This window comes from Mus musculus, chromosome Y (genome assembly GCF_000001635.26).
Source record: "Mus musculus strain C57BL/6J chromosome Y, GRCm38.p6 C57BL/6J".
NCBI classification, from domain to species: Eukaryota; Metazoa; Chordata; class Mammalia; order Rodentia; family Muridae; genus Mus; species Mus musculus.
The window spans coordinates 48,857,662-48,882,879 of record NC_000087.7 but is presented as its reverse complement, the minus strand read 5'-3'; the positions used below and the strand labels follow the sequence as shown (position 1 = coordinate 48,882,879).

General features: G+C 35.1%; 1 protein-coding gene across 1 annotated transcript; it reads right to left on the bottom strand.

Moving 5' to 3' along the window:
- Nucleotides 1–458: 458 nt before the first annotated feature.
- Nucleotides 459–24,961, bottom strand: Gm28553 (predicted gene 28553). Its single transcript, XM_017318794.1, has 7 exons — nucleotides 24,844–24,961; nucleotides 19,445–19,511; nucleotides 18,790–18,824; nucleotides 3,833–3,950; nucleotides 2,984–3,083; nucleotides 848–946; nucleotides 459–488 (listed from the first exon to the last, which is right to left on the bottom strand). Exons 1-7 carry the CDS (start codon nucleotides 24,959–24,961, stop codon nucleotides 459–461), a joined length of 567 nt encoding a protein of 188 aa, XP_017174283.1.
- Nucleotides 24,962–25,218: the final 257 nt, after the last annotated feature.

Here is a 25,218-nt window from a genome sequence, read left to right as displayed (position 1 = left end):
TAAATAATTCAACTATATTAGTGTGTGGAATTTCAGTCCACGGGACTATATACCATTCACATATTCATTTAGATTTCCTTTGGAAGTTAATATAAAGATGCACTTACACTTAAACAAGAAAATGATTAAAGATATTTAAAAATAAAGAAGTTCTATTTTAACTCTAAAGGTATAACTGCTAGTTAACTTTGTAATCACATCACTGGGATTAACTTCCTTCTCAGAATCATCAGAATAACAAGGATTAAAGAAACTTTAAAACTCTGTTTCATAGGAAACAAAAAAGTTAGAGATTTTTTTATTTGTTTTATATATATACCAGCAAGTGAAAATTTTTCATGCTTCATTTTTCTGAAGATGGGAAAGTAGAAGAGTACTTCAGATTATTCTCCATGATGGCTCTTTCAAACATAGACATTTTTTTTTCTCAGTTCACCATCTACACCAAAAAGCATATCTTAGTTCTTGGTCCCCAAGTTCATCAAAACCTAAAACAGAAAAGTACCTCTTATTAAATAAATTACCCATGATACAAATATGAAAGATTCTGTGCAGATGATGTATAGGGTAAAGGTTAAGGTCAGGATTAGGATTAGGGTTAGTGTTAGGGTTATGTTTAATAAAGCAGGATAATTATAGTGTTATTAAAGTATGAGGTACATCTGAGGTCAAATTCCCATTTTATCATTTTATATCTTTAATAATTCATACAAAGCCATTAGGATTTTATGGATAATAGCAGTCATTTCAGTAAGAAATAATTCAAAATAATAAGTAGTTAAAACTTTATGATTATTAAAACATATTTAGATTCCTAAGGTCATTTTATGGACCATGTGCAACATACCTCCATGGACTTCTCATGCATTTCTTTAACTGCTTCCAGGGTCTGGTTCTGACTACATTTGGACAGTTTCAATGCTTGTTGTTCTTTTTGACAACTATTCTACAAATGTAAAAGGAAAACATTAGTATAACAATTCTGTTTATTTTTGTTGTTACTGCCATGCAACATGCATGGCAGTCTAACAATAAAACACTAAATGTATATCTAATACTAAAACATTTATGTGAGCAAAAATAATTCTATATGAAAGTTAAAAGGAATAGTTTTCCAACTGATTTAAAATTTTAACAACTATTTTGACTAAATATATATATATATTTACAATAATATGAAATAACATTATGCTACCAATTGTGGGGTAGGAATTTTTTTTAATGTGAAAGAGTTTTTCATAATGCACAGACTGGCCTTAGCCTCCCAAGTTCTTATGTTTATAGGCATGCACCATGTATACATGAACTCGGTAAAATCCTAGTCTTGGAAGCTTAGATTGGTTTTCTCTAGATTCCAATCTCAAGCAACATATAGAAGTAGTAACATAAAGTTCTCATTGTATTCTTTAGGGTTGCGCACAACCATGATAATTTGCATTAAAAAAAAATTAAGACAAGCCCTTTACACCTTTTCACCTTGGGCTACTACAATCCTGTTTTGCCCTTTATTCACTGTGATCAATTTTTTACCTCACATTTGCACTCAAATCATCATAATTAAGTAAAATTACCTCTAATTTGCAATGCTTATCTTTAAAAAAAGTGCACCTGCATACATTTGGAGACAAAGGGTTAATATTGGGTGTCATCTTTGATTTCACAGTACTGTTTCAGAGACAGAATCTCACTAAACCTAGAGCTCATCATTTATGCTACACCTGCTGGCTACAAAGATCTGGAGATCTTCTTTTCTCTGAACTAAATCTGAGATTGGTTGTTTTAAAATGCTCACAACCACACCAACTTTTTTTTGTTGTTGTGGTGGTGGTTTGTTTTTAGTGTTGCTAGTTTGTTGTTGTTTATTTTGTTGTTGTTGGTGGTGGTGTGGGCATTCATCCCAATGCAGGGAATATAAGCTGGGGTCTCCATGCCTACACAGGAGAAAGATTACCAATTAAACCATCTTCCAGCCCTGTAAATCAATCTTATTGGGCCCACATGCAGCATATGACACATTTAGGGATCTTTTCTTCTTTAAAACTTTCCTTCACTCATGGTAGTTTTCTTTCTACCAGTGGTTCTCTTCCTTTACTGGCTCCCTCTCACCAGCTGCCATATGCAGAATTACAAATTTTGAAGTACCCTGCTGTTCTGTCTTTAGACTCCTTATTTACAGGGATGATCACTTTCCCTTGAAATGTCATCCAGAGTCCAATGTTTAAAAACTGTCTTCAATTGGAGTATTTATTACTTATCTTTAGTTCCTATCTCTTTCCAGAACTGACTCATAATGGCAGGTTCCTCAATGCCTTCTGAGGCAAGAATGAATTTGCTGTTCCTTTCAAATTGAATACTTTCCAAACTATTAACCAGTAAATAAAATAAAATAGTTAATATGATTATCGTTGTCTCAGATCTTACTTGGAAACCAGGTGATGACTCTACAGGTAGAGTAATGGAGACGTGATCTAAAATTGTTTGCTGATATTCTTCCACAGGAAAATTCTTCCAGGGCTGTTGAGATTGTTTGTTTCCATCCTCTGTTGTTACTAAATCTTTACTAAATTTAGGACTGTAAGAACTGATTTACCAAATTGAGTTGGTTTTTTAATATAAACAACAGAGTCCAGGTGAAACCAATAAATAAGCTTTCTCTCTTCTTTGAACTCTGATATATTGTGGTTTTTTTGTTTTTTGTTTTTTTTGTTTTTTTTTTTTTTGTAGTCACTGGTAATCATCTCTTGATCTTTCTGCAAATGTCTGCCTCTTGAAAATTTATGATCTGGTATACCATAAAATGCCTAATCGTTTTCATTGATATAGTATGCAATCAATAGTTTATATCTCAGTAAGACTAGAACAGAAGCAAGGATAGATAGATAATGGAACTTAATTTAGTTTCATATGCTCAACTCAAGGCTAGTTGTTCCATTCCTACTTAGTAATACTAGGTTAAATATTAAGTTTTTTTTATGGTACCAACCACTGATTTTTCTTTTTCTTCATTGAATTTCTGTACATCCATATCAGACTTCTGAAATGTAGTTATATACTGCTCACAAAATTTGTTGTTGATGTTCTTCCTGTAAAGCACAGTAACAAAAGCAGGCACATTTCATACCAATATGAAAATGAACACTCAGAACAAATTCAATTGAACATTTCATACTATAAAAAGAAAAATAGCAGTATAAAATATCTAATGGGAAATCATTATAGATTTTTCCGCTAACATATTATCAGAGAGGTTTTCATTTACGTTTTAGCTTTTCAAAATTAAAGAAATATAAACACACACAACACACACGTAACACACACACACACACACACACACACACACACATATATACATGTACAAAATTTAATTATATTTCAATGTGGTTTTTTTTTCATTATTTTCTACCAAATATAAGTTCTAATTTATTTTTCATACATTGCCTTAGTAAAGACAGTGCAAAACATGTCAACTAAAATATACAAATTGTCTGCATATGTAATTGTAGTTGTTCCTTTTGAATATTGTTAAACATAATAATCCATAAATTACATTCCTAAGACTATGTGCAAGACTTCTGTATTTCCACAATGAATGTAAATTAAAATTTAAATCTCATTAACATTGACTTAAAGCAGAAAATAAAATTTTCATAGATTTCTATGAATTAGATTTAGTTTGCTTGAAGGCATGATGTTATAGGGTTAACTGTTTAGACAAAATCAAAGCCACACATTTTTACTAAAGAATCAGACATGATATAATTTTTTTTAAACTGCAGCCACATATAATTTTTAAAATGATACACATTTGACCCTACAAATATAACAACTCTACCTCTCTCGTTCGTTCGTTTTGCAAAATCTTTCTAATTTCTGGTTGCTGCCTTTGAAAGATTCTTTGACATAAGTTTCCATCCATTTTCTCTTTATGTGAAGCGTCTTATAAATGTCATCTATATTAAAAATAAAGAGTCATTTTGAAGAAAAATTAGATGATTCCATGTATTCAAGTAAAAATAGATATAGATAAATTTCATTCAATAATGCTATGGAAACTTAAAATTAAATGATAGATATCACAAACATGCTTCATACTTTAGAATACTTAGGGTTTGGTATGTTCAGATGAAGGATGTTCAACCTGTAAAGTCTACAGAAATGTTCCACAACATAGAAAAAAACAGTCCATGTATTTTGGATAAGAAATATCTAATCTTATCTGAATTTTAATTTCTGTAAGGAAAATAATTTTGAGCTTCAAGAACAGTTTTCAAAAGAACAAATGCACAAAACAAAGGATCAAAAGTATACTTAATTCTTCATAAGGAAACACTTTTAATAAAGGCTAATTCTTTTCCAAATCTAAAAAAGATGATGCAACTGAAAGAACAAACTTGACTGTGGAACTGTTAGACCCATTGTTTAAAATATTCAATTAAAATAAGAGGGCAACCGGTCATATTGGTTCCCATGTTAATCCTAGTATTCTGGAGGAAAAGGCAGAGAGATATTTGTGTATTCCAGGTTAAGCTGGTCAATATACTGAGTTCCAGGACAGACAGAGCTACAAATGAGACCCTGTCAGAATCAAACCTGCGTTTGATTCCTAGCACCTACATAATGTGCACAAATACCTCCAACTCCAGTTCCAGGGGATGTGATGCCCTGTTCTAAATTCTGCATGCACCAGGTACATATGTATATGACTCACAGACATACTTATAGGCAAAATACCTATATAAATAAAAATAGATAAAAATGTTAAAATCTATGTTTAAAACAATGATCTCCAAGTTTTTTTTTAATCAAAATAAAATTATTTCTAAAGTGAATTGGTAATTATATTTCAGAACATATCCTTTAAAAAAACACTTGAAGAAAATTATGGTAGGAACTTTTGATCAGTAACTGCTGCAGTTCATGAAAATTGTAATGCTTCAGAAAATGTTTAGTACCTTTCTAGCATGCACAGTTAGCTTTCAGTAACTAGGATGAAGCTATATTTCGGTGTACATGTTTAATATTCTCACCATCCATAGTACTAGACAAAATCAGATTATTAAATGATTATTCTGCCTCCTCTAAATAGAGCAAATCCTTCAGTTGAAAAAAATAATTTGGTAAAATGGGTAACTTGAAAGAAGCAAAATATTATTTTTTAAAAATATAATATTGTTTCATGGGGGTAGAGATATGGCTCAGCAGTTAAGAGTACTTCCTGTTCTTTGCAAAGGACATAGGTTTGGTGTCTAGCACTCATATGGTGGCTCACAACTATCTGACTCCAGTTCCAGGTATCTGAAATAATCAACTGATATCTGAACAACAGGTACACATGTGGTGCACATATATAACTGTAAGCAAAACACTAATACACATAAATAAGTCCAAAAATAGGTATTAGGAGCATTGTTTAGTAAGCCATGTAAAGATGTTTTTTTGTGTGTGTATGATCCTAGTATTGGAAGCTTAAGCAGGAGATTTCCAGTGTAAAGACTGCATAGGTTAAATAGGAAAATGCAGGCCAGCCTGAACTACATAATGACACCATATCTCAAAGACAAGTTACTGTCTTCTGAGAAAGCTCACTTAGCATTCAGTTACATATAATTTAAAACAGATACTTTAGAATCTGAGTATCATTCTCTCATTGTTTAGTAAGTTGTCTTCCACTTACAGTTACATAATTCATTTCATAAAAAAAAAAAAACAATGAAGGGATTGGAGAGATGATTCAGCAGTTAAGAGCACTGGTTCCCTTCCAGCTTTCTGAGATTGGAGTACCAAAACACACAAGGTGGCTCACTACCTATAACTTCAGTTTCAGGGGATTCAAGGCCTTCATCTGGCTTCCTCAGGTACAAGACACACTAGTTGTGCACATACACACGTGAAAGAAAAAAAAAACAATAACCATAACATAAAATTTAAAAATAAGTTATAAGGGTTACATTAAAGAATTCAGTTTTGCACTGTGCCATATAAAGAAGGAAGCACAGAAGACTCCTAGAAAAGAAACTGACTTAATATAAAATTAGCACTGGATCAATGAAAATATGTTTCATGTACAGAATTTTGTATACATATCACTTAGCTATGAGTACATGGAACTGTGAAATTGTTTACATCTATTTTTTTTCCTTTTAAAATTCCTTCAAAGCTGTTACAAAAAAGCCTCAGTAGTCAAGAGGGCCTACTGTGAAAAGAGGAGGTTCACAAAGTACTTTTTTTTTTTAAGGTAAGTAATGTTACTTCATGCTTATCAAAGGATAATTCATCAAAGATGAACTCACAATTCTGAATATCTATGCTCCAAATACAAGGGCAACCAAATTCATAAAGAAATTTTACTAGAACTCAAAGTACATATTGTACCCCATATAATAATAGTGAGAAACTTCAACACCCCACTCTGAGCAACGCAGAGGTCCTGGAAAAAAAGAAATGAAAAAGAGACACTGTGAAACTAATGAGAAGTTATGAAACAATCGGATTCATCAGATACATATATATGTATCTGTCACACACACACAGACACACACATCCAAACATGCACACATATATTGAAGCAAATTCACACACAGTTCTCACTAGATGAAGAGAAATTATTTGAAAAAAAATCAACAAACCTTCATGATAATAGTCTTGGATAGATTAAGAATTTTAAGCACATACCTAAATATAGAAGCAAACCAGAAGCCAACATCAAATTAAATGGAAAGAAACTTGATGCAATCCCACTAAAATAAGACAAGACAGGACTAGACAAGGCTTCTTACTCTTTCCCTACCAATTCACTATAGTACTACAAGTTCTAGACAGAGCAACTAGAAAACAAAAATTGGTCAAAGGAATAAAAATTGGAAAGGAATAAATCAAAATATCACTATTAGCAGATAATAAAATAGTATACTTAATTTTCCACAAAAATTCCATCAGAGAACCCATAAACCTGAAAAACAACTTCAGCAAAGTGCCTAGATATACAATTAACTCAAACAAAACAGTACCTTTCTTCTACTCAAAAGATAAACAGGATGAAAGGCAATTATGGAAACAACACCTTTCAAAAGTCACAAATTATAGTTCCTTGATGTGACTCAAACCAAGCAGGTGAAAGATTTCTATGACAAGAACTTCAAGTCTCTGAAGAAAGAAACTGAAAAATCTCAGAAGATGGAAAGGTCTCCCATGGTCATAGATTAAGTTAGTAAAAATGGCTGTCTTCCCAAAAGCAATCTACAGATTCCATGCACTCTCCATCAAAATTTAAACTCAATTCTTCGTAGAGACAGAAAGAGCAATATGCAAAACCATTCGGAATATCAAAACTACAGAATATCCCAAAACTATTCTCAACAATAAAAGAACTTCAGGGGGAATCATCCCTGACCTTAAGCTGTATTATGCAGAAATAGTGATAAAAAATGTATGGTAATGGTACAGAGACAATGCCTTCATGAAATGGAGAGATCTAAAATATATCATCCTGTGTGATCTCAAAGGAAAAAAAAACATGGTATGCACTCACTGATAAGTGGATATTATCCTAAAAGCTCAGAATACCCAAAATGTAATTCACAGACCACATGAAGCTGAAGAAGAAGGAAGACAAAAGTGTAGGTGTTTCAGTCCTTCTTAGAATGGGGAACATAATATTCCTGATAGGAAATGTGGAGATCAGGGCAGAGACTTAAGGAATGACCATCCAGATTCTGTCCAACCTTTGGATCCATCCCATATACAGAAACCAGGCACAGTCACTATTGTGGATACCAACAAGTGCTTGCTGATAGGAGCATAATATGACTGTCTCCTGAGAGGCTCTGCCAGGGCTTGGCAAGAACAGAGGCTGATGCTCACAGCCAACAATCAGACTGATCATGGGGTCCCCAGGGGAGCAGTTAGAGGAAGAACTGAAGGAGCTGAAGGGGTTTGCAACCTTACAGGAAGAACAACAATATGAACCGAGCAGACAGACCAGAGCACTCAGGGACTAAGCCACCAAACAAAGAGGGGCACCCATGACTCTAGCGGCATATAGAGCAGAGGATGGTATTGTCAGACATCAGTGGGAGGAGAGGTCCTTGGTCCTGTGAAAGCTCCATGCCCCAGTGTAGGCAAATGCCAGGGTAGGGAGGTGGAGTATGTGGGTGAGGGAACAGGCTCATAGAAACAAAGCAAGTGTCAAATGGAATAGGGATTTCCTGGGATTAAACCAGGAAATGGCTGATATTTGAAATGTAAATAAATACACACACACTCACACACACACACACACACACACACACACACACACACACACACAGATGGCTTTAACTGTGTCTTCAGGTGGGTTTACATCTAATCACAGGATGATCTAAATTTTTCCCATTCCTGCTAGTTTTTTGATAAATTAGAGTAAATGTGTCTGCATCTCAATCTCCAAATAAAATCATAGTTGCTCTTATCACAACCAAGCTCCTCAACCTTTTTACCTTTTTCATCACAATACAAATCTAAGACAAATCTTAAATATAAAATTCTTCCTGGCTGGACAAATATTTTACTGCTACAGCAAGAAGCTCTGGTTTCAATCTTCAGGAATGAAAAATAAAAACCCCCAAAATTTAGATATAAAAAATAAAGAAGGCATGATTCCTCGGGCCCCATTACATTTCTGAGGCTGAGGACTTCAGGTACAAGGCCAGTCCAGGCTGCAATTGAGGTTTCAGACAATCCTGAGATATAGAGCTAGAGGTTACTTTCCTAAACCAAAACAACAAATAAATAAAGACAGCCTGGTCTGAATTATGTCTGAATTCCCAGCACTTCTGAGGCTGAGAGAAGCCTCTAGTATTTGAGGCAGTTTGGAACCTATATATAGAAATTTCGGCAATGTGGCATTTTCACAACACGTTAAAATGTAGACTGGTCTTCAGTTTCTTTTTAATAAATTCCTGGTGGGAAGCAGTTGCACAGAAGAGGGTTTTGTCTGTTTCATCCACTAAGTGAAGTCCAGTTTACTCACACCTCACATCCCCAGTCCCCAAGAATACTTTCAGGGTCTCCATTTCCTTGGCCTTCCTGATTTCTGCTAGGAGCTAGTCTGTTCAAACTCTTGCACTTACAGTGAAGTTCTCAGTTTTTCTCAGCAGAGGCCTAAGTGGGAAATGTCGATTGTGAACCTGGAAGTAGCAACTTCCTGAGTCCAGTGAGGGTCACCTAATCTCATTACTCCTGAAGAAACACCTCCAAAACTCCACCTTCATCCCCACCCAGACCCCTAGCTGAACCAGGATTAACCAACAGACAATTGACTACCTCCACTGAGACTTCATCCTACCATGATTCCTCAAGAATTTTGCTTCCTCAAGAACTCTTTGTAGCCACCATACTGGGTAACAGGGTTTGAACAGCAGGAAAATAATCTCAGACAAGCCCATTGCTGATTGGCTGTGTTTGCACATGAGTACTAAGGGTAAGAGAGGCTCTTTCAGTCATCTGTGATTAAAGCTTCAAAAAGCGGGTAGTATTTTAACTTCCACTACTACCCAGAGGCTTTCCATTTTCTAAGTTTGCAATACTAACTTGAAAGTTAAAATAAAATGAACTCCAAAGACGACTCTCCTACTTTGTTTCAGATGAAGGGACTGTTCTGTGTAACTCTAAATTGTTTTTTTTTTTTTGTTTGTTTGTTTTGTTTTTTTGTTTCTTTTTTTTTGGTTTTTTTTTTAAACTAAAGTGTTTTTGCATGTTTGTATTTATATAACATGTATGACTAGTTCCCCTAGAAACTAGAATAGGATGCCAAAATCCCTGGATCTAGAATTAAAAATGATTTTGAGAATTATGTGCGTCCTAGGAACTAAACCTTGGTTCTGTACAAAAGCAACAAGTGTTCTTAATTTCTAAGCCATCTTTCCATTCCTATCCTGTGTGTGCTGGACCATTTCTCACGATAGATGTTTAATTTTACTATATAATGGAGAGTATAAAAAATGACTTTGTTAATGTTGTCTATTTCCAGAAACAGAAAAACAAACAAACAAACAAACAAAACAGCAACAAAAAAAACATAATTTTAATGGATTGTGTAAATCATAAATAGTTTCAGGATAAAAATGGAGTGTATACATTTCAGTATATGGGTGCATAAGGAGGCCAGATATAGACATCTGTTTTATTCTCAATTATATTCCAAATTTCTTTTTCATTTTCAGTTTTTTTTTTTTCAAGTCAGGGTTTATCTGTATAGCTCTGGTTAACCAGGAACTCACCCTGTATACCAGGGTGGCATCAAAATCAAAAATCTCCCTGCCTCTGCCTCCCAACGTCTGGGATTAAGGCATGTGCCACCACTGACTGACCCAACTTAAAACTTGAGATAGGTTCTCTCTGAATATGCAGCTAACCAATGCCACTACCTCGGCTAGCCAGCAAGCTGTCTCCACCTACTCAGCACTGGTTGGCAGCCTGCATTTTAGAAGTGGATTCTAGGCCCCCACTTTTATTTTCAAGAAAAACATTTTACTAAAACAGCCATCTCTCTAGCCACTCTTCAAGGTTTGTTCTGTTGCTATAGACACTGCAATTTTTTGTTTGTTTGTTTTTTGTTTGTTTGGTTTCTTTTTCTATTTCTCTAATCATGCCTAAGTTTAGGCTCCTAAAATGCTTAGTGGTGGTTTTGCTTGTTTCCTTACAACAGCAAATTGGTTTTCTTGCTCACTTTACAATTTGCAGCTAATTTGGCACACTGGACGAACTGACATTTCATTTACTAGTCTTACTGCTGTGTTTTGTTTCTTTGGTGCTTTTTTTTTTTTTTTTTTTTTAATTTGCTGGGTTTGTTTTTTTTTGCTGGTTTTTTGTTTTTGTTTTTGTTTTCACCACTGAAGATGAAATTTATAACTTTTAATGGTGCTTTACCACTGAGCTACATCTTTAGTTAATCTTTAGTTTTGAATGTTGGATGAGAAGTTATCTGTGTGTATTTTTTAACGAAAACTATAATTTCTGTGAAGCCTACAATTATCCCCCTATGCTATAGGTTCTATAGAGATCTGTTTCCCTCGTTTGGCCTCTTCAAGAAACAGGGAAATATTTTTAAAACACATACCTCCAGATTTATCCAACATACTGCCTACTTCATGTCTGTGAAGACAGAACAATAAAAAATTAAAGCAAGAAATATAGTAGACTGGTAGGCCATTTTTTTTACCACACACAAAACTTTACACAGAACCTTCTTTAATTTTTTATAATAAATATATAATGTTTGGTTTGGAACAAATGTCATATGCATATAAAATATATGGTGGACTACCAACTTGAACTTGGATTATTTACTTTTAACAATTCATACGTTTACACCCCACAAGGAGTTTATTCATAACTCTCCCACAATTGCCAAGACCCTTTTTTCCCCCAGATAGTCCCCTACTTATTTTTATGATGTTTCTCCTTTTCTTTGAGTGTGTCAAAGATCACATGCAGGTGGTCCTATTGTATGAGTTCCTATGTGTTTGTGATCACAAAGTCTAAAGGATCCCAAGCTGGGCTTGAACTTAACATATATCAGCATCTGACATTGAAATGCTGATCTTCCTGAATCTAGTTTTCCAGTGAAGGTAACACAAACACTACTTTTGAAGTACTCTATTGAACTGGCAAAAAAAAAAAAAAAAGAAAGAAAGAAAAAAGAAGAGAAAAAAAGAAAAAGAATTGCAAATATTACCCCATGTCTTCATCTCCTTTTACTTGAGGCGATGTATTTTCATCTTTACCAATTGCTGGATTATTTACTGTATTGACAATAGAAAATGTAAACATTTGAAAGTATGCAATATTAGTAATAGTTAATAAAATACTATCAATTTGAATTTCTTTGGAAAAACTGCCCATTTTGAGTTTTTGAAACAGATTTTAAAAATTAAGTAAAATTAAGTACATCCAGGAAATCTAGGACACAAGGAGAAGAAAAAACATAAGGATAACAGGTATAGATGAGAAGTAAGATTTCCAAATTATAGGGCCAGTGAATATCTTCAACAAAACTATAAAAGAAACCTTTCCTAACCTAATGAAAGAGATGTCCATGAACATACAAGAAGCATGCAGAACTCCAAATAGTTTGGACCAGAAAAACAACAACAAAAACAAAAATCCCTGCCATCATATATTAATCAAAGCACCAAATGAACAAAACAAAGAAAGAATATTAAAAGCAGTAAGGTAAAATGGTCAAGTAACATATACAGGAATTCCTATCAGAATGACACCTAACTTCTCCCCAGAGACTATGAAAGCCATAAGATCCACGGTAGATATCATACAGACACTAAGAGAGCAGAAATAAGAGCCAAAGCTATAATATGCAGTAAATCTATTTTACCATAGATTGAGAAAACAAGGTATTCCGTGAAAAAACAATATTTACACAATATCTTTGAACAAACCAAACCCTTCAAGGGATAATAAAGGGAAAACTCCAATATAAGGAGGGAAATCACATGCTAGCAAAAGCAAGATATTAATCTTGAAGTAAACCTAAAAGAAGATAGCTACATGAACAAAATTCCAACAAAAATAACAGGAAGAAACAAAGACTTTGTCTTAGTATCTCTTAATATCACCATATTCTATTCACCAATTAGAAAGAAATAGACAAACAGACTGGATGTGTAAGCAAGACCCAGCATACCAGAAACAAACCTCAGTGACAAAGACAGACATTTCCTCACAGTAAAAGGCTGGAAAACAATTTTCTAAGCAAATGTTCCAAAGAAACAAATTTGGAGTAGCCATTCTAATATCAAATAAATTTGACTTTCAACCCAATGTTATCAAAAAAGACAAGGAGTGACACTTCATATTCATCAAAGTTAAAATTTACCAAGATGAATTTTCAATTCTAAACATTTATAGTCCAAATGCAATGGCATCCATATTCATATAAGAAACTTTAGTACAGCTCAAAATGCACATTGCACCACACACAATAATAGCAGAAGACTTCAACAACCCTCCTCATCAATGGAAAGATCCTGGAAAGAAAAATTAAAAAAAGACACAGTTAAACTAACAGAAGTTATGAAACAAATACATTAGTTGATATCTATAGAACATTTTATTCTAGAACAAAAATTGTCCATTCTGCTCAGCACCTCATGACGCCTTCTCCAAAATTAACAATATAATCAGTCACAAAACATGCCTCAACAGATATAAAAATATCCAAATAATCTCATACATCCTATCTAATCACCAAGGACTAAGGCTGATCTGAAATAATAATATAAATAATTGAAAACCCATGTACACGTAGAAGGTGAACAAAAATCCAGTCAGTGATAAATCAGGTAGGGAAGAAATAAAAAAAAAATAAATGTAAGACTTTTTAGAGTTTAAAAAAAAATGAAGTTACTACATACCGAAAGTTGTGGAACACAACTAAAGCAGTGTTAAAGGGAATCTCATAGCTCTGAATGCCTCTAAATAGAAACTGGAGAGAAGATACAGTAGTAGGTTGACAGCACACCTAAAACCCCTTGAATAACAGGAAGGAAATTCACCCAAGAGGAGTTGAAGGCAGGAACTAATCACACTCAAGGCTGAAATCAAACAAGTGGAAACAAAGGAACTATAACATAAAAATCAAACAAACTAGGAGCTGGACCTTTGAGAAAGTCAACAAGATAGATAAAACATAAGCCAGACTAATTACAGGGCACAGGGAAAATATCAACATTAACAAAACCAGTAATGAAAAGGGAGACATAACAACAGATACTTAGTAAATCCAAAAAAATCATCAGATCCTACTATATAAGCCTGTAACTTAGCAAAAGTGGAAAATCTGGATGAATTGGACAATTATCTAGACAGATGTCAGGTACTAAATTTCAATCAGGTTGAGATAAACCCTGTAAACTCTCCCATAATCCCCAAAGAAATAGAAGCAGTCATTAAGAGCTCCCCCCTCAAAAAAAAAAAAAAAAAAAAAAGCCCCGTATCTGATGGGTTTAGTACAGATTTCTATCAGGCTTTCAATGAAACACCAATACCAACAATCTTCAATCTATTATGCAAAAACAAAAGAAAATGAACACTACTTAATTTGTTCTATGAAGCCACATTTACTCTTATACCCAAACCATACAAAAACCCAATGAAGACAGGATACTTCAGACCAATTTAACTTATAAATATTGATGCAAAAGTACTCAATAACATCCTGTTAAACACAATCCAAGAACACATCAAAATGATCATCCTTCATGATCAAGCGGCTTCATCCCAGGGATACAGGAATGGTTCAATATATGGGAATCCATCAATGTAATCCAATATGTAAAGAATCTCAAGGAAAAAAACACAGTATTATCTCATTAGACGCTGAGGAATCATTTAAAAAAAATCAACACACCTTCATGATGAAGTCTTGGATAGATTCAGAAAGCAAGGCCCATAACTAAACATAGTAGCAAACCAGGATCCAACATCAAAATAAATGGAGAGAAACTCGATGCAATCCCACTAATATATGACAAGGCTTCCCACTCTCTCCCTATCTATTCACTATAGTACTAGAAGTTCTAGCCAGATTAAATAGACAACAAAAAGAGGTCAAAAAGTTAAAAATTGGAAAAGAACAAATGAAAATATCACTATTAATAGGTAATAAGATAGTATATTTAGTGACCCCAAAAAAATCCTCTAAAGAACCCTTAAGCCTGAGAAACAACTTTAGCAAAGTGATTGGATATACAATTAACTCAAATAGATCAGTAGCCTTCCTCTACTCAAAGGATAAACAGGCTGAAAAGGAAGTTATGGAAGCAACACTCTTCACAATAGTCTCATATTTTAATAACTTGGTGTGACACGAAAAAAGCAAGTCAAAGTTCTGTAGGACAAGAACTTCATGTCTCTGAAGATAGAATTGAAATTCTCAGAAGATGGAAAGATCTCCCATGGCCATAGATTGGTGTCCCAAATAATTTAGTAAAAATGTCTATCTTGCCATAAGTAAGCTCTGATTCCATGCCCTCTCCATCAATATTCAAACTTAATTCTTTATAAAGATAGAAAGAGCAATATGCAAAATCATTTGGAATAACGAAAATCCAGGATATTGTAAAACTATTCACAACAATAAAAGAACTTCAGGGGGAATCATCCCTGACCTCAAGCTGTATTATAGAGAAATAGTGATAAAAATGTATAGTGACCATAAAGAAAAAATGACTTCAGGAAGTTCACATGCAAATGGATATGTCTAAAGTATATCATCCTGTATGAGGTAACACAATCCCAAAGGAAAAAATATGGTATGCACTCACTGATAAGTGGATATTATCCTAAAAGTTCAGAATACCCAAAATGTAATTCACAGACCACATAAACCTTAAGAAGGAAGAAAAAAGTGTGCATGTTTCCGTCCTTCTCAGAATGGGGATCAAAATACTACTGGGAGGAAATATGGAGACAAAGTGCAGGGCAGAGACTGAAGGAACGACCATTCAGAATCTGCCCCACCTGTGGATCCATCCCGTATATAAACACCAGACCCTGTCACTATTGTGGATACCAACAAATGATTGCTGAAAGGAGCCTAATAAGGCTGTGTCCTTAGGGGCTCTGCCAGAGGTTGGCAAAAACAGAGGCTCATGCTCACAGCCAACAATCAGACTGATTATGGGGTCCACAGTGGAGGAGTTAGAGGAAGGACTGAAGGAGCTGAAGGGGTTTGTAATCTTACAGGAAGAACAATAATATGAACCAAGCAGACCGCCCCCCTCCCCCCAGAGCACTCAGGGACGAAGCCAGCAAACAAAGAGGGGGACCATGGCTCCAGCTAAATACATAGCAGAGGATGTCCTTGTCAAACATCAGTGAGAGGAGAGGTCCTTGGTCATGTGAAGATTGGTGTCCCAGTGTAGGCAAATACCAGAGCAGGGACATGGGTGTTGGTGGGTGGGGGAACATGCTCATAGAAGCAGAGGGAGGGTGGAATGGTAAAGGGAATTTCTGGGGTGAAACCAGGAAATGACTAATATTTGAAATGTAAATAAACACACACACACACACACACACACACACATAATATGATGGCTTTAACTGTGACTTCAAGTGGGTTTATATGCAATCACAGGATGATCTAAATTTTGGTCCCATTGTTGCTAGGGTTTTGATAAATTAGAGTAAATGTGTTTGCATCTCAATCTCCAAATGAAATCATGGTTGCTTTTATCATAACCAAGCTCCTCAATTTTTTTCATCATAATACAAATCTAAAGCAGATCTAAAATATAAAGTTTTTCTGGCTGGACAAATATTTTACTGCTACAGCAAGAAGCTCTGGTTTCAATCTTCAACAAGGAAAAAAGGAATAAAAAACAAACAAACAAACAAACAAACAAAAATTTAAATATAAAAAATAAAGAACACATATTTCCTCAGGCCCAGGTACATTTGTAAGGCTGGGGACTTCAGTTTCAAGGCCAGTCAAAGCTGCAGGTGAGGTTTCAGACAATCCTGAGATATAGAGTTAGAGCTTACTGTCCTAAACCAAAACAACAAATAAATAACAACAACCTGGCCTGAATTATGTCTGAAGTCCCAGCACTTCTGAGGCTGAGAGGAGCCTCTGTATTTTGAGGCAATTGGAGCCTATACATAGAAATTTCGGGAATCTGCCATTTTAACAACAGGTAGAGGTAAATGAAGACTGGTTTTCAGTTCGTTTTTAATGAATTCCTGGCAGGCAGCAGCAGCTAAAAGAAGGTTTTAGTCTGTTGGCTCCACTAACTGACTTCCAATTTACTCACTCCTCACCTCCCCAAGCCCCAAGAAGACTTCCAGGGTCTCCAATTCCCTGGCCTTCCTGCTTTCTGTTAGAAGATAATTCTGTTCAAACCCCTGCCCTTAGCGAAGTTCTCTGTTTTTCTCAGCAGAGAACTAAGTGGGAAAAGTTGATTGTGAGCCTGGAAGCAGTACCTTCCTGAGTCCAGTGAGGGTCACCTCCTCTCCTTACTCCTAAAGTAACACCTCCACCCCTCCACCTTCTTCCCCACACAGGCCCCCAGCTCAAACAGTATTAATCATCTTTCAACAGACAATTGACTACCTCTACTGAGACTTCTCCCTACCATGCTTCCTCAAGAACCTTGCTTCCACAAGAACTCGGCTTGATGACTACCACAAAGCATACTGGGTAACAGGGTTTGGATAGCGGGAAAACAATCTCAGCCAAGGCCCTTGATTGGCAGTGTTTGCACATGTGTACTAAGGGTGAAAAAGGCTCAATCAGTCGTCTGTCATTGAAGAGCAAAAAGGAGGTAGTATTTTAGCTGCCACTACTACCCAGAGGCTTTCCATTTTCCAAGTTTACAATACTAACTTGAAAGCTAAAATAAAACGGACCCCAAACAAGACTTTCCTACTTTGTTTCAGATGAAGGTGCTGTTGTTTGTAATTTTCAATTGTTTTATTTATTTAAGTAATTTGTTTTTGCATGTTTGTGTTTATAAACATGCATGTGTGGTGCACATAGAAACTAGAAGAGAATTCCAAAACCCATGGATATAGAATTAAAAATGGTTTTGAGCCATTGTGTGGGTCCTAGGAACTAAAACTTGGTTCTGTCCAAGAACAACAAGTGCTCTTAATTTCTAAGCCATCTTTCCATCCCTGTCCTTTGTGTCTTTTAAGGTGTGCTGATCATTTTTCTTGAAAGATGTTTATTTGTACTATACAGTGGAGATTACAAAATTATAACACTTTCTTAATATTGACAATTTGCTCATAGAGAAAAAACAAAAAGACAAAAACCATCATTTTAATGGATTGTGTAAATCAGATAAAGAGTATTGTAAAAAACTGATGCATATACATTCCAGTATAAGTATGCATAAGAGGGCGACAAATAGACATTTGCTGCATTCTCAATCACATTCCAACTTCCTTTTTTTTTTTTTTTTTTTTTTTTCAAGGCAGGGTTGTAGTCCTGGACCTCACCCTGGTTACCAACTGCTGGGATTATGGCATGAACCACCTCTGACTGCCCAAATTTAAAACATGAGACAGGTTCTCTCTGAATCTGCAGCTCACCAATGCCACTAGCCTGGCTAGCCAGCAAGCTGTCTCCAACTACTTTTCACTGGGTTGCAGCCTGCATTTTTAAAGCCGATTTAAGACCCCCTCCTTAATTTATATACTTTCAAATAAAGCACATTACCAAAACAGCCATCTCTCTAGCCCCTCTGAGAGGTTTGTTCTCTTGTGGTAGCCACTGTATATTTTTTTTTATTCTCTAATCATGCCTAAGTTTAGGCTCCTAAAATGCTTATTGCTGGTTTTGCTTGTTTCCTTACAAGAGCAAACTGGGTTTCTTGCTCATTTTACAATTTGCAGTTAATTTGGCAAACTGGATAACCTAACATTTCATTTGCAAGACTTATAACTGTGTTTTGCTTGTTTGGTAGGATTTTTGTTAATTTGGTGCATTTGTTCGTTTGTTTGGGGTTTTTATTGTTATTGTTTTGTTTTGTTTCTTTGTTTGTTTTTGTTTGTTTATTTTTGCCACTGAAGATGAAACTCATCACTTTTAAATGGTGATTTACCACTGAGCTACATCTTCAGCTAATCTTGCATTCTGAATGTTTGCTGAGAAGTTATCTCATATGTGTTTTAAAGGAAACTACAATTACTGTGAACCCAAAATTATCCCCTTTTGCTATACAGTCTAGAAATCTGATGCCCTCTTCTGACCTCTTTAAAAAACAGGCAAATACCTCCAAAAACACATACCTTCAGATTTATCCAATATACTGTCTACTTCATCTCTGTGAAGAAAGGAAAATAAAAAAATTAATGCAAGAAATATAGTGGACTGGTAGGCATTTTTCTTACCCACACAAAACTTTAAAAAGAACTTTCTTTTAATTATTTATAATAAATATATAATGTTTGGTTAAGAACAAATGTCATATATATATATATATACATATATATATATACATATGTATATGTATGTGTATATATATATATGTATGTATGTATGTATGTATACATATATATATATATATGTATGTATATATTACATGGTGGAGTATCAAAGTGATCTTGTATCCTTTACTTTTACCAATTCATACATTTACACCCACAGTAGTTTATTCATTACTCTCCCACTCTTGCTGAGACCCTTCTTCTTGCCAGATGGTCCCCCTCTTATTTTCATGATTTTTCTCCTTTTCTTTGTGTGTATATCTTGGAAGATCTCAGGCAGGTGGTCATATTATACTAGTTGCTATGTGTTTGTTATCACAAGGTCTGAAGGACCTCAACATATAGCAGTGTCTGATTTGTATTGCTATCTTCCTGAATCTACTTCTCCAGTGAAGGTAATACAAACACTACTTATGAAGTAATCTATTGAGCTGGCAAAAAATATTGAAAATGTTACCCCATATCTTCATCTGCTTCTGCTTGAGGCGATATATTCTCATTTTTATCAAATGCTGGGCTTTTTACTGTATTAACAATAGAAAACAGAAACATTTGAAAGGATTCTATATAAGTAATAGTTAATAAAGTACTATCAATTTGAATTTATCTGGAAAAACTCTCCATGTAAATTTTTGGAAGAGATTTTAGAAAGGAAATATTTACACCGAGAAAATCCAGGACACAAGGAGATGACAAAACTTAAGGATAATAGGTATCAATGACAAGTAAGTTTTTCAAATTTAGGGACAGTGAATATATTCAACAAAATTATAGAAGAAAACTTCCCTAACCTAAAGAAAGAGTTGCCTATGAATATACAAGTAGCCTACAAAACTCCAAATAGTTTGGACCACAAGAGAAATTTCTTCCATCATATAGAAATCAAAACTCCAAATGCATAATAAAAAAAAAAAAAAGAAAAGAAAAAGAAGAATATTAAAAGCACTAAGGGAAAATGGTCAAGTGACTTATAAAGGAAATCCTATCAAAACTATACCTAACTTATCCCCAGAGATTATGAAAGCCATAATATCCAGGGCAGATGTCATACAGACCCTAAGGGAAAAGAAATGCCAGACAAGGCTACTAGACGCATCAAAAAATTTTACAATAGATTGAGAAAACAAGGTATTCTGTGAAAAAAAACGATATCTACACAATATGCTCGAACAAATCCAGCCCATCAAGTGGGTAATAATGGGAAAACTCCAATATAAGGAGGGAAATTACACTCTAGAAAAACCAAGAAATTGATCTTGAAGCAAACCTAAAAGAAGAAAGCTACATGAATCACATTCCAACTCTAACAACAAAAATAACAGGAAGCAACAACTACTTTTCCTTAATATCTCATAATATCAGCGGACACAATTCACCAATAAAAAGACATAGAATAACAGACAGGATGTGTAAGCAAGACCAAGCATACTAGAAACAAATCTCAGGGACAAATACAGATATTACCTTAGAGTAAAAGGCTGGAAAACAATTATCCAAGGAAATGTTACAAAGAAACAAGTTGGAGTAGCCATTCTAATATCAAATAAATTCGACTTTCAACCCAAAGTTATCAAAAAAAAAGAGGAGGGACACTTCATATTCATCAATGTTAAAATTTGCCAAAATGAATTCCCAATTCTGAACATTTATACGCCAAATGCAATGTCATCCACACTCATAAAAGAAACTTTAGTAAAGCTCAAAAACACACATGAATAGAGCATTAAAAGAAACCTTGACTAAATTGGTTTTAGAGACCTGCAGAAAAGATTATGCAGCTCTTTTTCCCTTCACCTTGTTCTGAGTATGGAACACCACAGGGAAATTTAAACTTACACCATTCGAACTCCTCAACTGGGGACCCCCCCCCCCCTTTAACAGAAGCAGGTGGAATGTTTGACCCTCATGTTTCTTTTTCAGAACTCCCACTAGCTCACTTGAAGGACCTACAACTGGTCAGAAAAGATGCCTTGGAAATGTTGAAACACAATAAAAAACTTAAACAAAAACAAAAAAACAAAAAACATACGAACCAGAAACCATCTTGGTGCCACATAAATTTCAAACAGGAGTACCTGTCCTGGTCTGGTGCCACCATTCTGGCAAACTTGAACTCAGATCAAAAGGACTTTCCCTGATGATTCTCACAAGCCCTGCTGCCACACCTCCAGCATGTGCCCAGTTCTGGCATCCAGCCTGCCATGGCCCACTGGCCTGGCACTGCTCACACACAGTGGGCACTGCACAGGAACCTCCCTCCCTCCCTCCTCCCAATGGCAAGAGGCTCTTTTGTCTCATTCAATGGGCTTCTGAGGTTCTCAATCTTACATATCCTAAAGCTGTGACCTCATGTTGGCTTTGTTTGGCAGCTGGGCCAGAGGTTTAATTTTCTAACTTATAAGATCAGAACTATGTACTAGAAGGAATGGGAAATGTGAGACCACAACTTAGAGCGTTTCTCCCTGGAAGGTAAAGCACCTGGACATTCTCCAAGATTGTTTTCCCTGATTTATAAAAATACAGCCAGAAAGAGACTCTATGTTCTCTACAGCCACCAAAAATCCTTTTGGTTTCTGAGCCTTACAGCTAGAGATTCAAAATTGGAGTTTTGACAAGGACATCTGGGCAGAGAGGAACACTCCTCCCATCTCTTCCCAACTCCTCCAAACTCTCCTCCCAACTCATCCCAATTCCTCAGCTAGCTAATAAAAACCTTCTTCTGTCACATCTCAGAGTCATACGCCCCTGCCCTGCACAGTGGAAGGAGTTTGTCCTTAGCTAGCTGATAATAAAAACTCTTGCAGTTTGCATCAGGTGTCGATTTCTCTCAAGTCATTGGGGTGCTGGCCAGCTCATTCCGGGACTTTACTGGACTTGAGAGGAGGTCCATCTTCGGGGTCTTACACATGGAGACCTAATACCAAAACTCTTCAAACTAATATGCAAAATCAAAAGAGAAGGAACACTATTGAATTTGTTCTATGAAGCCAGATTACAATTATATTCAAACCATACAAAAACACAATGAAGAAAGGAAACTTCAGACCATTTTCCCTTATGAATTTCGAAGCAAAAATACTCAATAAAATCACTGCAAACCAAATAAAAGAATACATCAAAACGATCATCCATCATGGTCAAGTAGACTTCATCCCTGTAATGCAGGGATGGTTTAATATATGGAAATTTGTCAACTTAATCCACTATAGAAACAAACTCAAAGACGAAAACAACATGATCACCTCATTAGATGCTGAGAAAGCATTTGACAAAACACAACACCCATTCATAATAAAAGTCCAGGAAAGGTCAGGAATTCAAGGCCCATATCTAAACATAAAAAAAAAAATACAATAGACAGCAAACGAGTAGGAAACATTAAACTAAATGAAACAATCTCATTAAAATCAGGGCCTAGACAAGGCTGCCCACTTTCTTCATACCTATTGAATATAGTAGTTGAAGTCCTAACCAGAGCAATTAGACAACAAAAGGAAAACAAATGAATACAAATTGGAAAGGAAGAAGTCAAAATATCACTATTTCCAGAATATATGATAGCATGTATCAGTGACCCAAAAATGCACCAGAGAAATCGTAACCATATATATGACTTCAGTGCAGTAGGTGAATATAAAATTAACTCAAACATATCAGTGGCCTTTCTCTACTCAAAGGAAAAAGAGGATGAGAAAGAAATTTGGGAAAACTCACCCTTCACAATACTCACAAATAATATAAAATAGCTTGGTGTGACTCTAACTTAGAAAGTGAAAGATATATATGATAAAAACTTCATGTCTCTGAAGAAAGAAATGAAACAAGATCTCAGAACATGGAAAGAACTCCCATGCTCATGGATTGGAAGGATTAATATAGTAAAAATGGCTGTTCTGCCAAAAGTAGTTTATAGATTCAATATAATCCCCATCAAAATTCCAACTCAATTCTTTACTGAGTTAGAAAGGGCAATTTACAAATTCTCCTGGAATTTGAAAAAAACAAACAAGCAACAACAACAACAACAACAAAAAACCAACAACAACAACAACAACAAAAAACAAAAACCTGGTATAGGAAAAACTATTCCCAACAATAAAAGAACCTCTTGTGGAATCACCATGCCTGACCTCAAAGTGCACTACAAAGCAATTGTGATAAACACTACATGGTACAGGTATAGTGGTAGACAGGTAGATAAATGAAATAGAACTGAAGTCAGAGAAATAAACCTTTAGTCACTTGATCTTTGACAAAGGAGCTAAAACCATCTAGTGGAAAGGAGACAGCATTTTCAACAAATGGTGTTTGTTCAATTGGCAGTTAGCATGTAGGAGAATGTAAATTGATCTATTCTCATCCCCTGTGCAATGCTCAAGTCTAAGTCGATCAAGGGACTGCACATAAAACCAGAGACACTGAAACTTATAAAGGAGAAAGTGGGGAATAGCCTGGAATACATGGGCAAAGGGGGGATATTCTTGAAAAAAATACTACCAATGTCTTGTGCTATAAGATTAAAAATGGACAAATGGGACCTAATAAAACTGATAAGGTTATACCCAGAAGTTCAAACTTGTAATAAGGAAACATGCTTCACTTTGTCCATAGCAGCCTTTTGTATAATAACAAGAAGCTGAAATGAACCCAGATGACTCTCTTTAGAGGAATGTATATAGAAAATATGGCACATTTATTTAATGAATTACTACACAGCTATTAAAAACAATGAATTCATGAAATTTTTATACAAATGGATGGATCTGGATGATATCTTCCTAAGAGAGTTAACCCAATCACAAAACACACACATGATATTCACACATTGATGAGTGGATATTATCCCTGAAGCTCAGAATAACCAAGGTAAATGTGCAAAACCCATGAAACTGAAGAAGGAAGACCAAAGTGTGGATATGCCGTTCCTTCTTAGAATGGGGAACCAAATAATCATGGAGGGAGTTACAGAGACAAAGATTGGAGCTGAGAATAAAAGAATACAGAGACTGCCTCACTTGGGGATCCATCCCATATACAACCACCAAATCTACTGAAGATGCCAACAAGGGATTGGGTGCAGGAGAATGATATAGTTGTCTCCTGAGAGGATCTGCTAATGCCTGACAAATAAAAAAGTGGATGTTCACAGACATCCTTTGGACTTAGCACAGGGTCCCCAATTATGGAGCTGGAGAAAATACCTAAGGAGCTTAAGGAGTTTGCAGGCCCCTAGAAGAAAAAACAACATGAACTAACAAGTACCCCACAATTCCATGGGATTAAACCACCAATCAATGAAAACAAATAATGGGATATATGATTCCAGCTTCTTATGTAGCAGAGGATGGACTAGTCAGGCATCGATGGGAGGAGAGACACTTGTTCCTGTAAAGATCCTATGCCCCAGTATGGGGGAATACCTGGGTTAGGAATTGGTAGATGATGTGTTGGGGAAATGGGGGAGAGGGGAGAGGACAGGAGATTTTTTGGAGTGGAAACTAGAAACGGGGATAATATTTGAAATGTAAATAAGGAAAAGTTATAATAGAAAAAGAAAGGAAATAATTTATTTGCAAGTTTTATGAAATAAATTCATGTTTGGCAAACATATTATACAAACAATGTTCATGTCTTTTCTTGAGGTGAAATCAAGAAAGTTCTTCTCTCTCAACATATGCTGATATAGTTCCAAGAGTAGGTTTATGTGCTGCAAAACCTTGTATATAGGAATAGAGAGATATAGGTAAAATTAGAAATGAAGTATATGTAAACTCTTAACAAAGACTTCTTCCATTTCAGGTGACTAGGTAAAGTCTAATGAACTGGAGGACACAATTAATACTGGAAATGCGATACCTTCCGAAAGAGCCTCCTCTGAAACTTTTATGTCATCGTCCTCATCATCAAAGTCCAAAAGTAATAAGTAACCTTCCTTTGGTATCACCTTCAATTTCTTAAGAGCCATTCTTCTCATAAGAACTCAGTAGTCTTCTTAGTTTAAAAAAAAAACAATAAAAATAAAAAGGAAAAAAAAAGAACTTAGTTACCTGATTAAAAATTATCATTTAAATAATTAAAAATAACAAAAAATCAAATAATTATTTTAGCTCAATGAAAGATCATTTCTTTTTTTACTTAACATGTATATTTTTAATCAATTGCCTTTATCAGAGAGTTCTGTGTACATATTCAATATGGTGATGCATATATATATACACTTACCCGTACCAT

Excerpts from the sequence above, each read along its gene's own strand:
- Gm28553 (XM_017318794.1), bottom strand. The coding sequence starts at position 24,961 with ATGAGAAGAATGGCTCTTAAGAAATTGAAGGTGATACCAAAGGAAGGT. Across the intron at positions 3,951-18,789 it reads TATATTGGATAAATCTGAAG|ATGACATTTATAAGACGCTT; the intron begins GTATGTGTTTTT and ends TTTTTAATATAG. Across the intron at positions 489-847 it reads TGCATGAGAAGTCCATGGAG|GTTTTGATGAACTTGGGGAC; the intron begins GTATGTTGCACA and ends TTTCTGTTTTAG.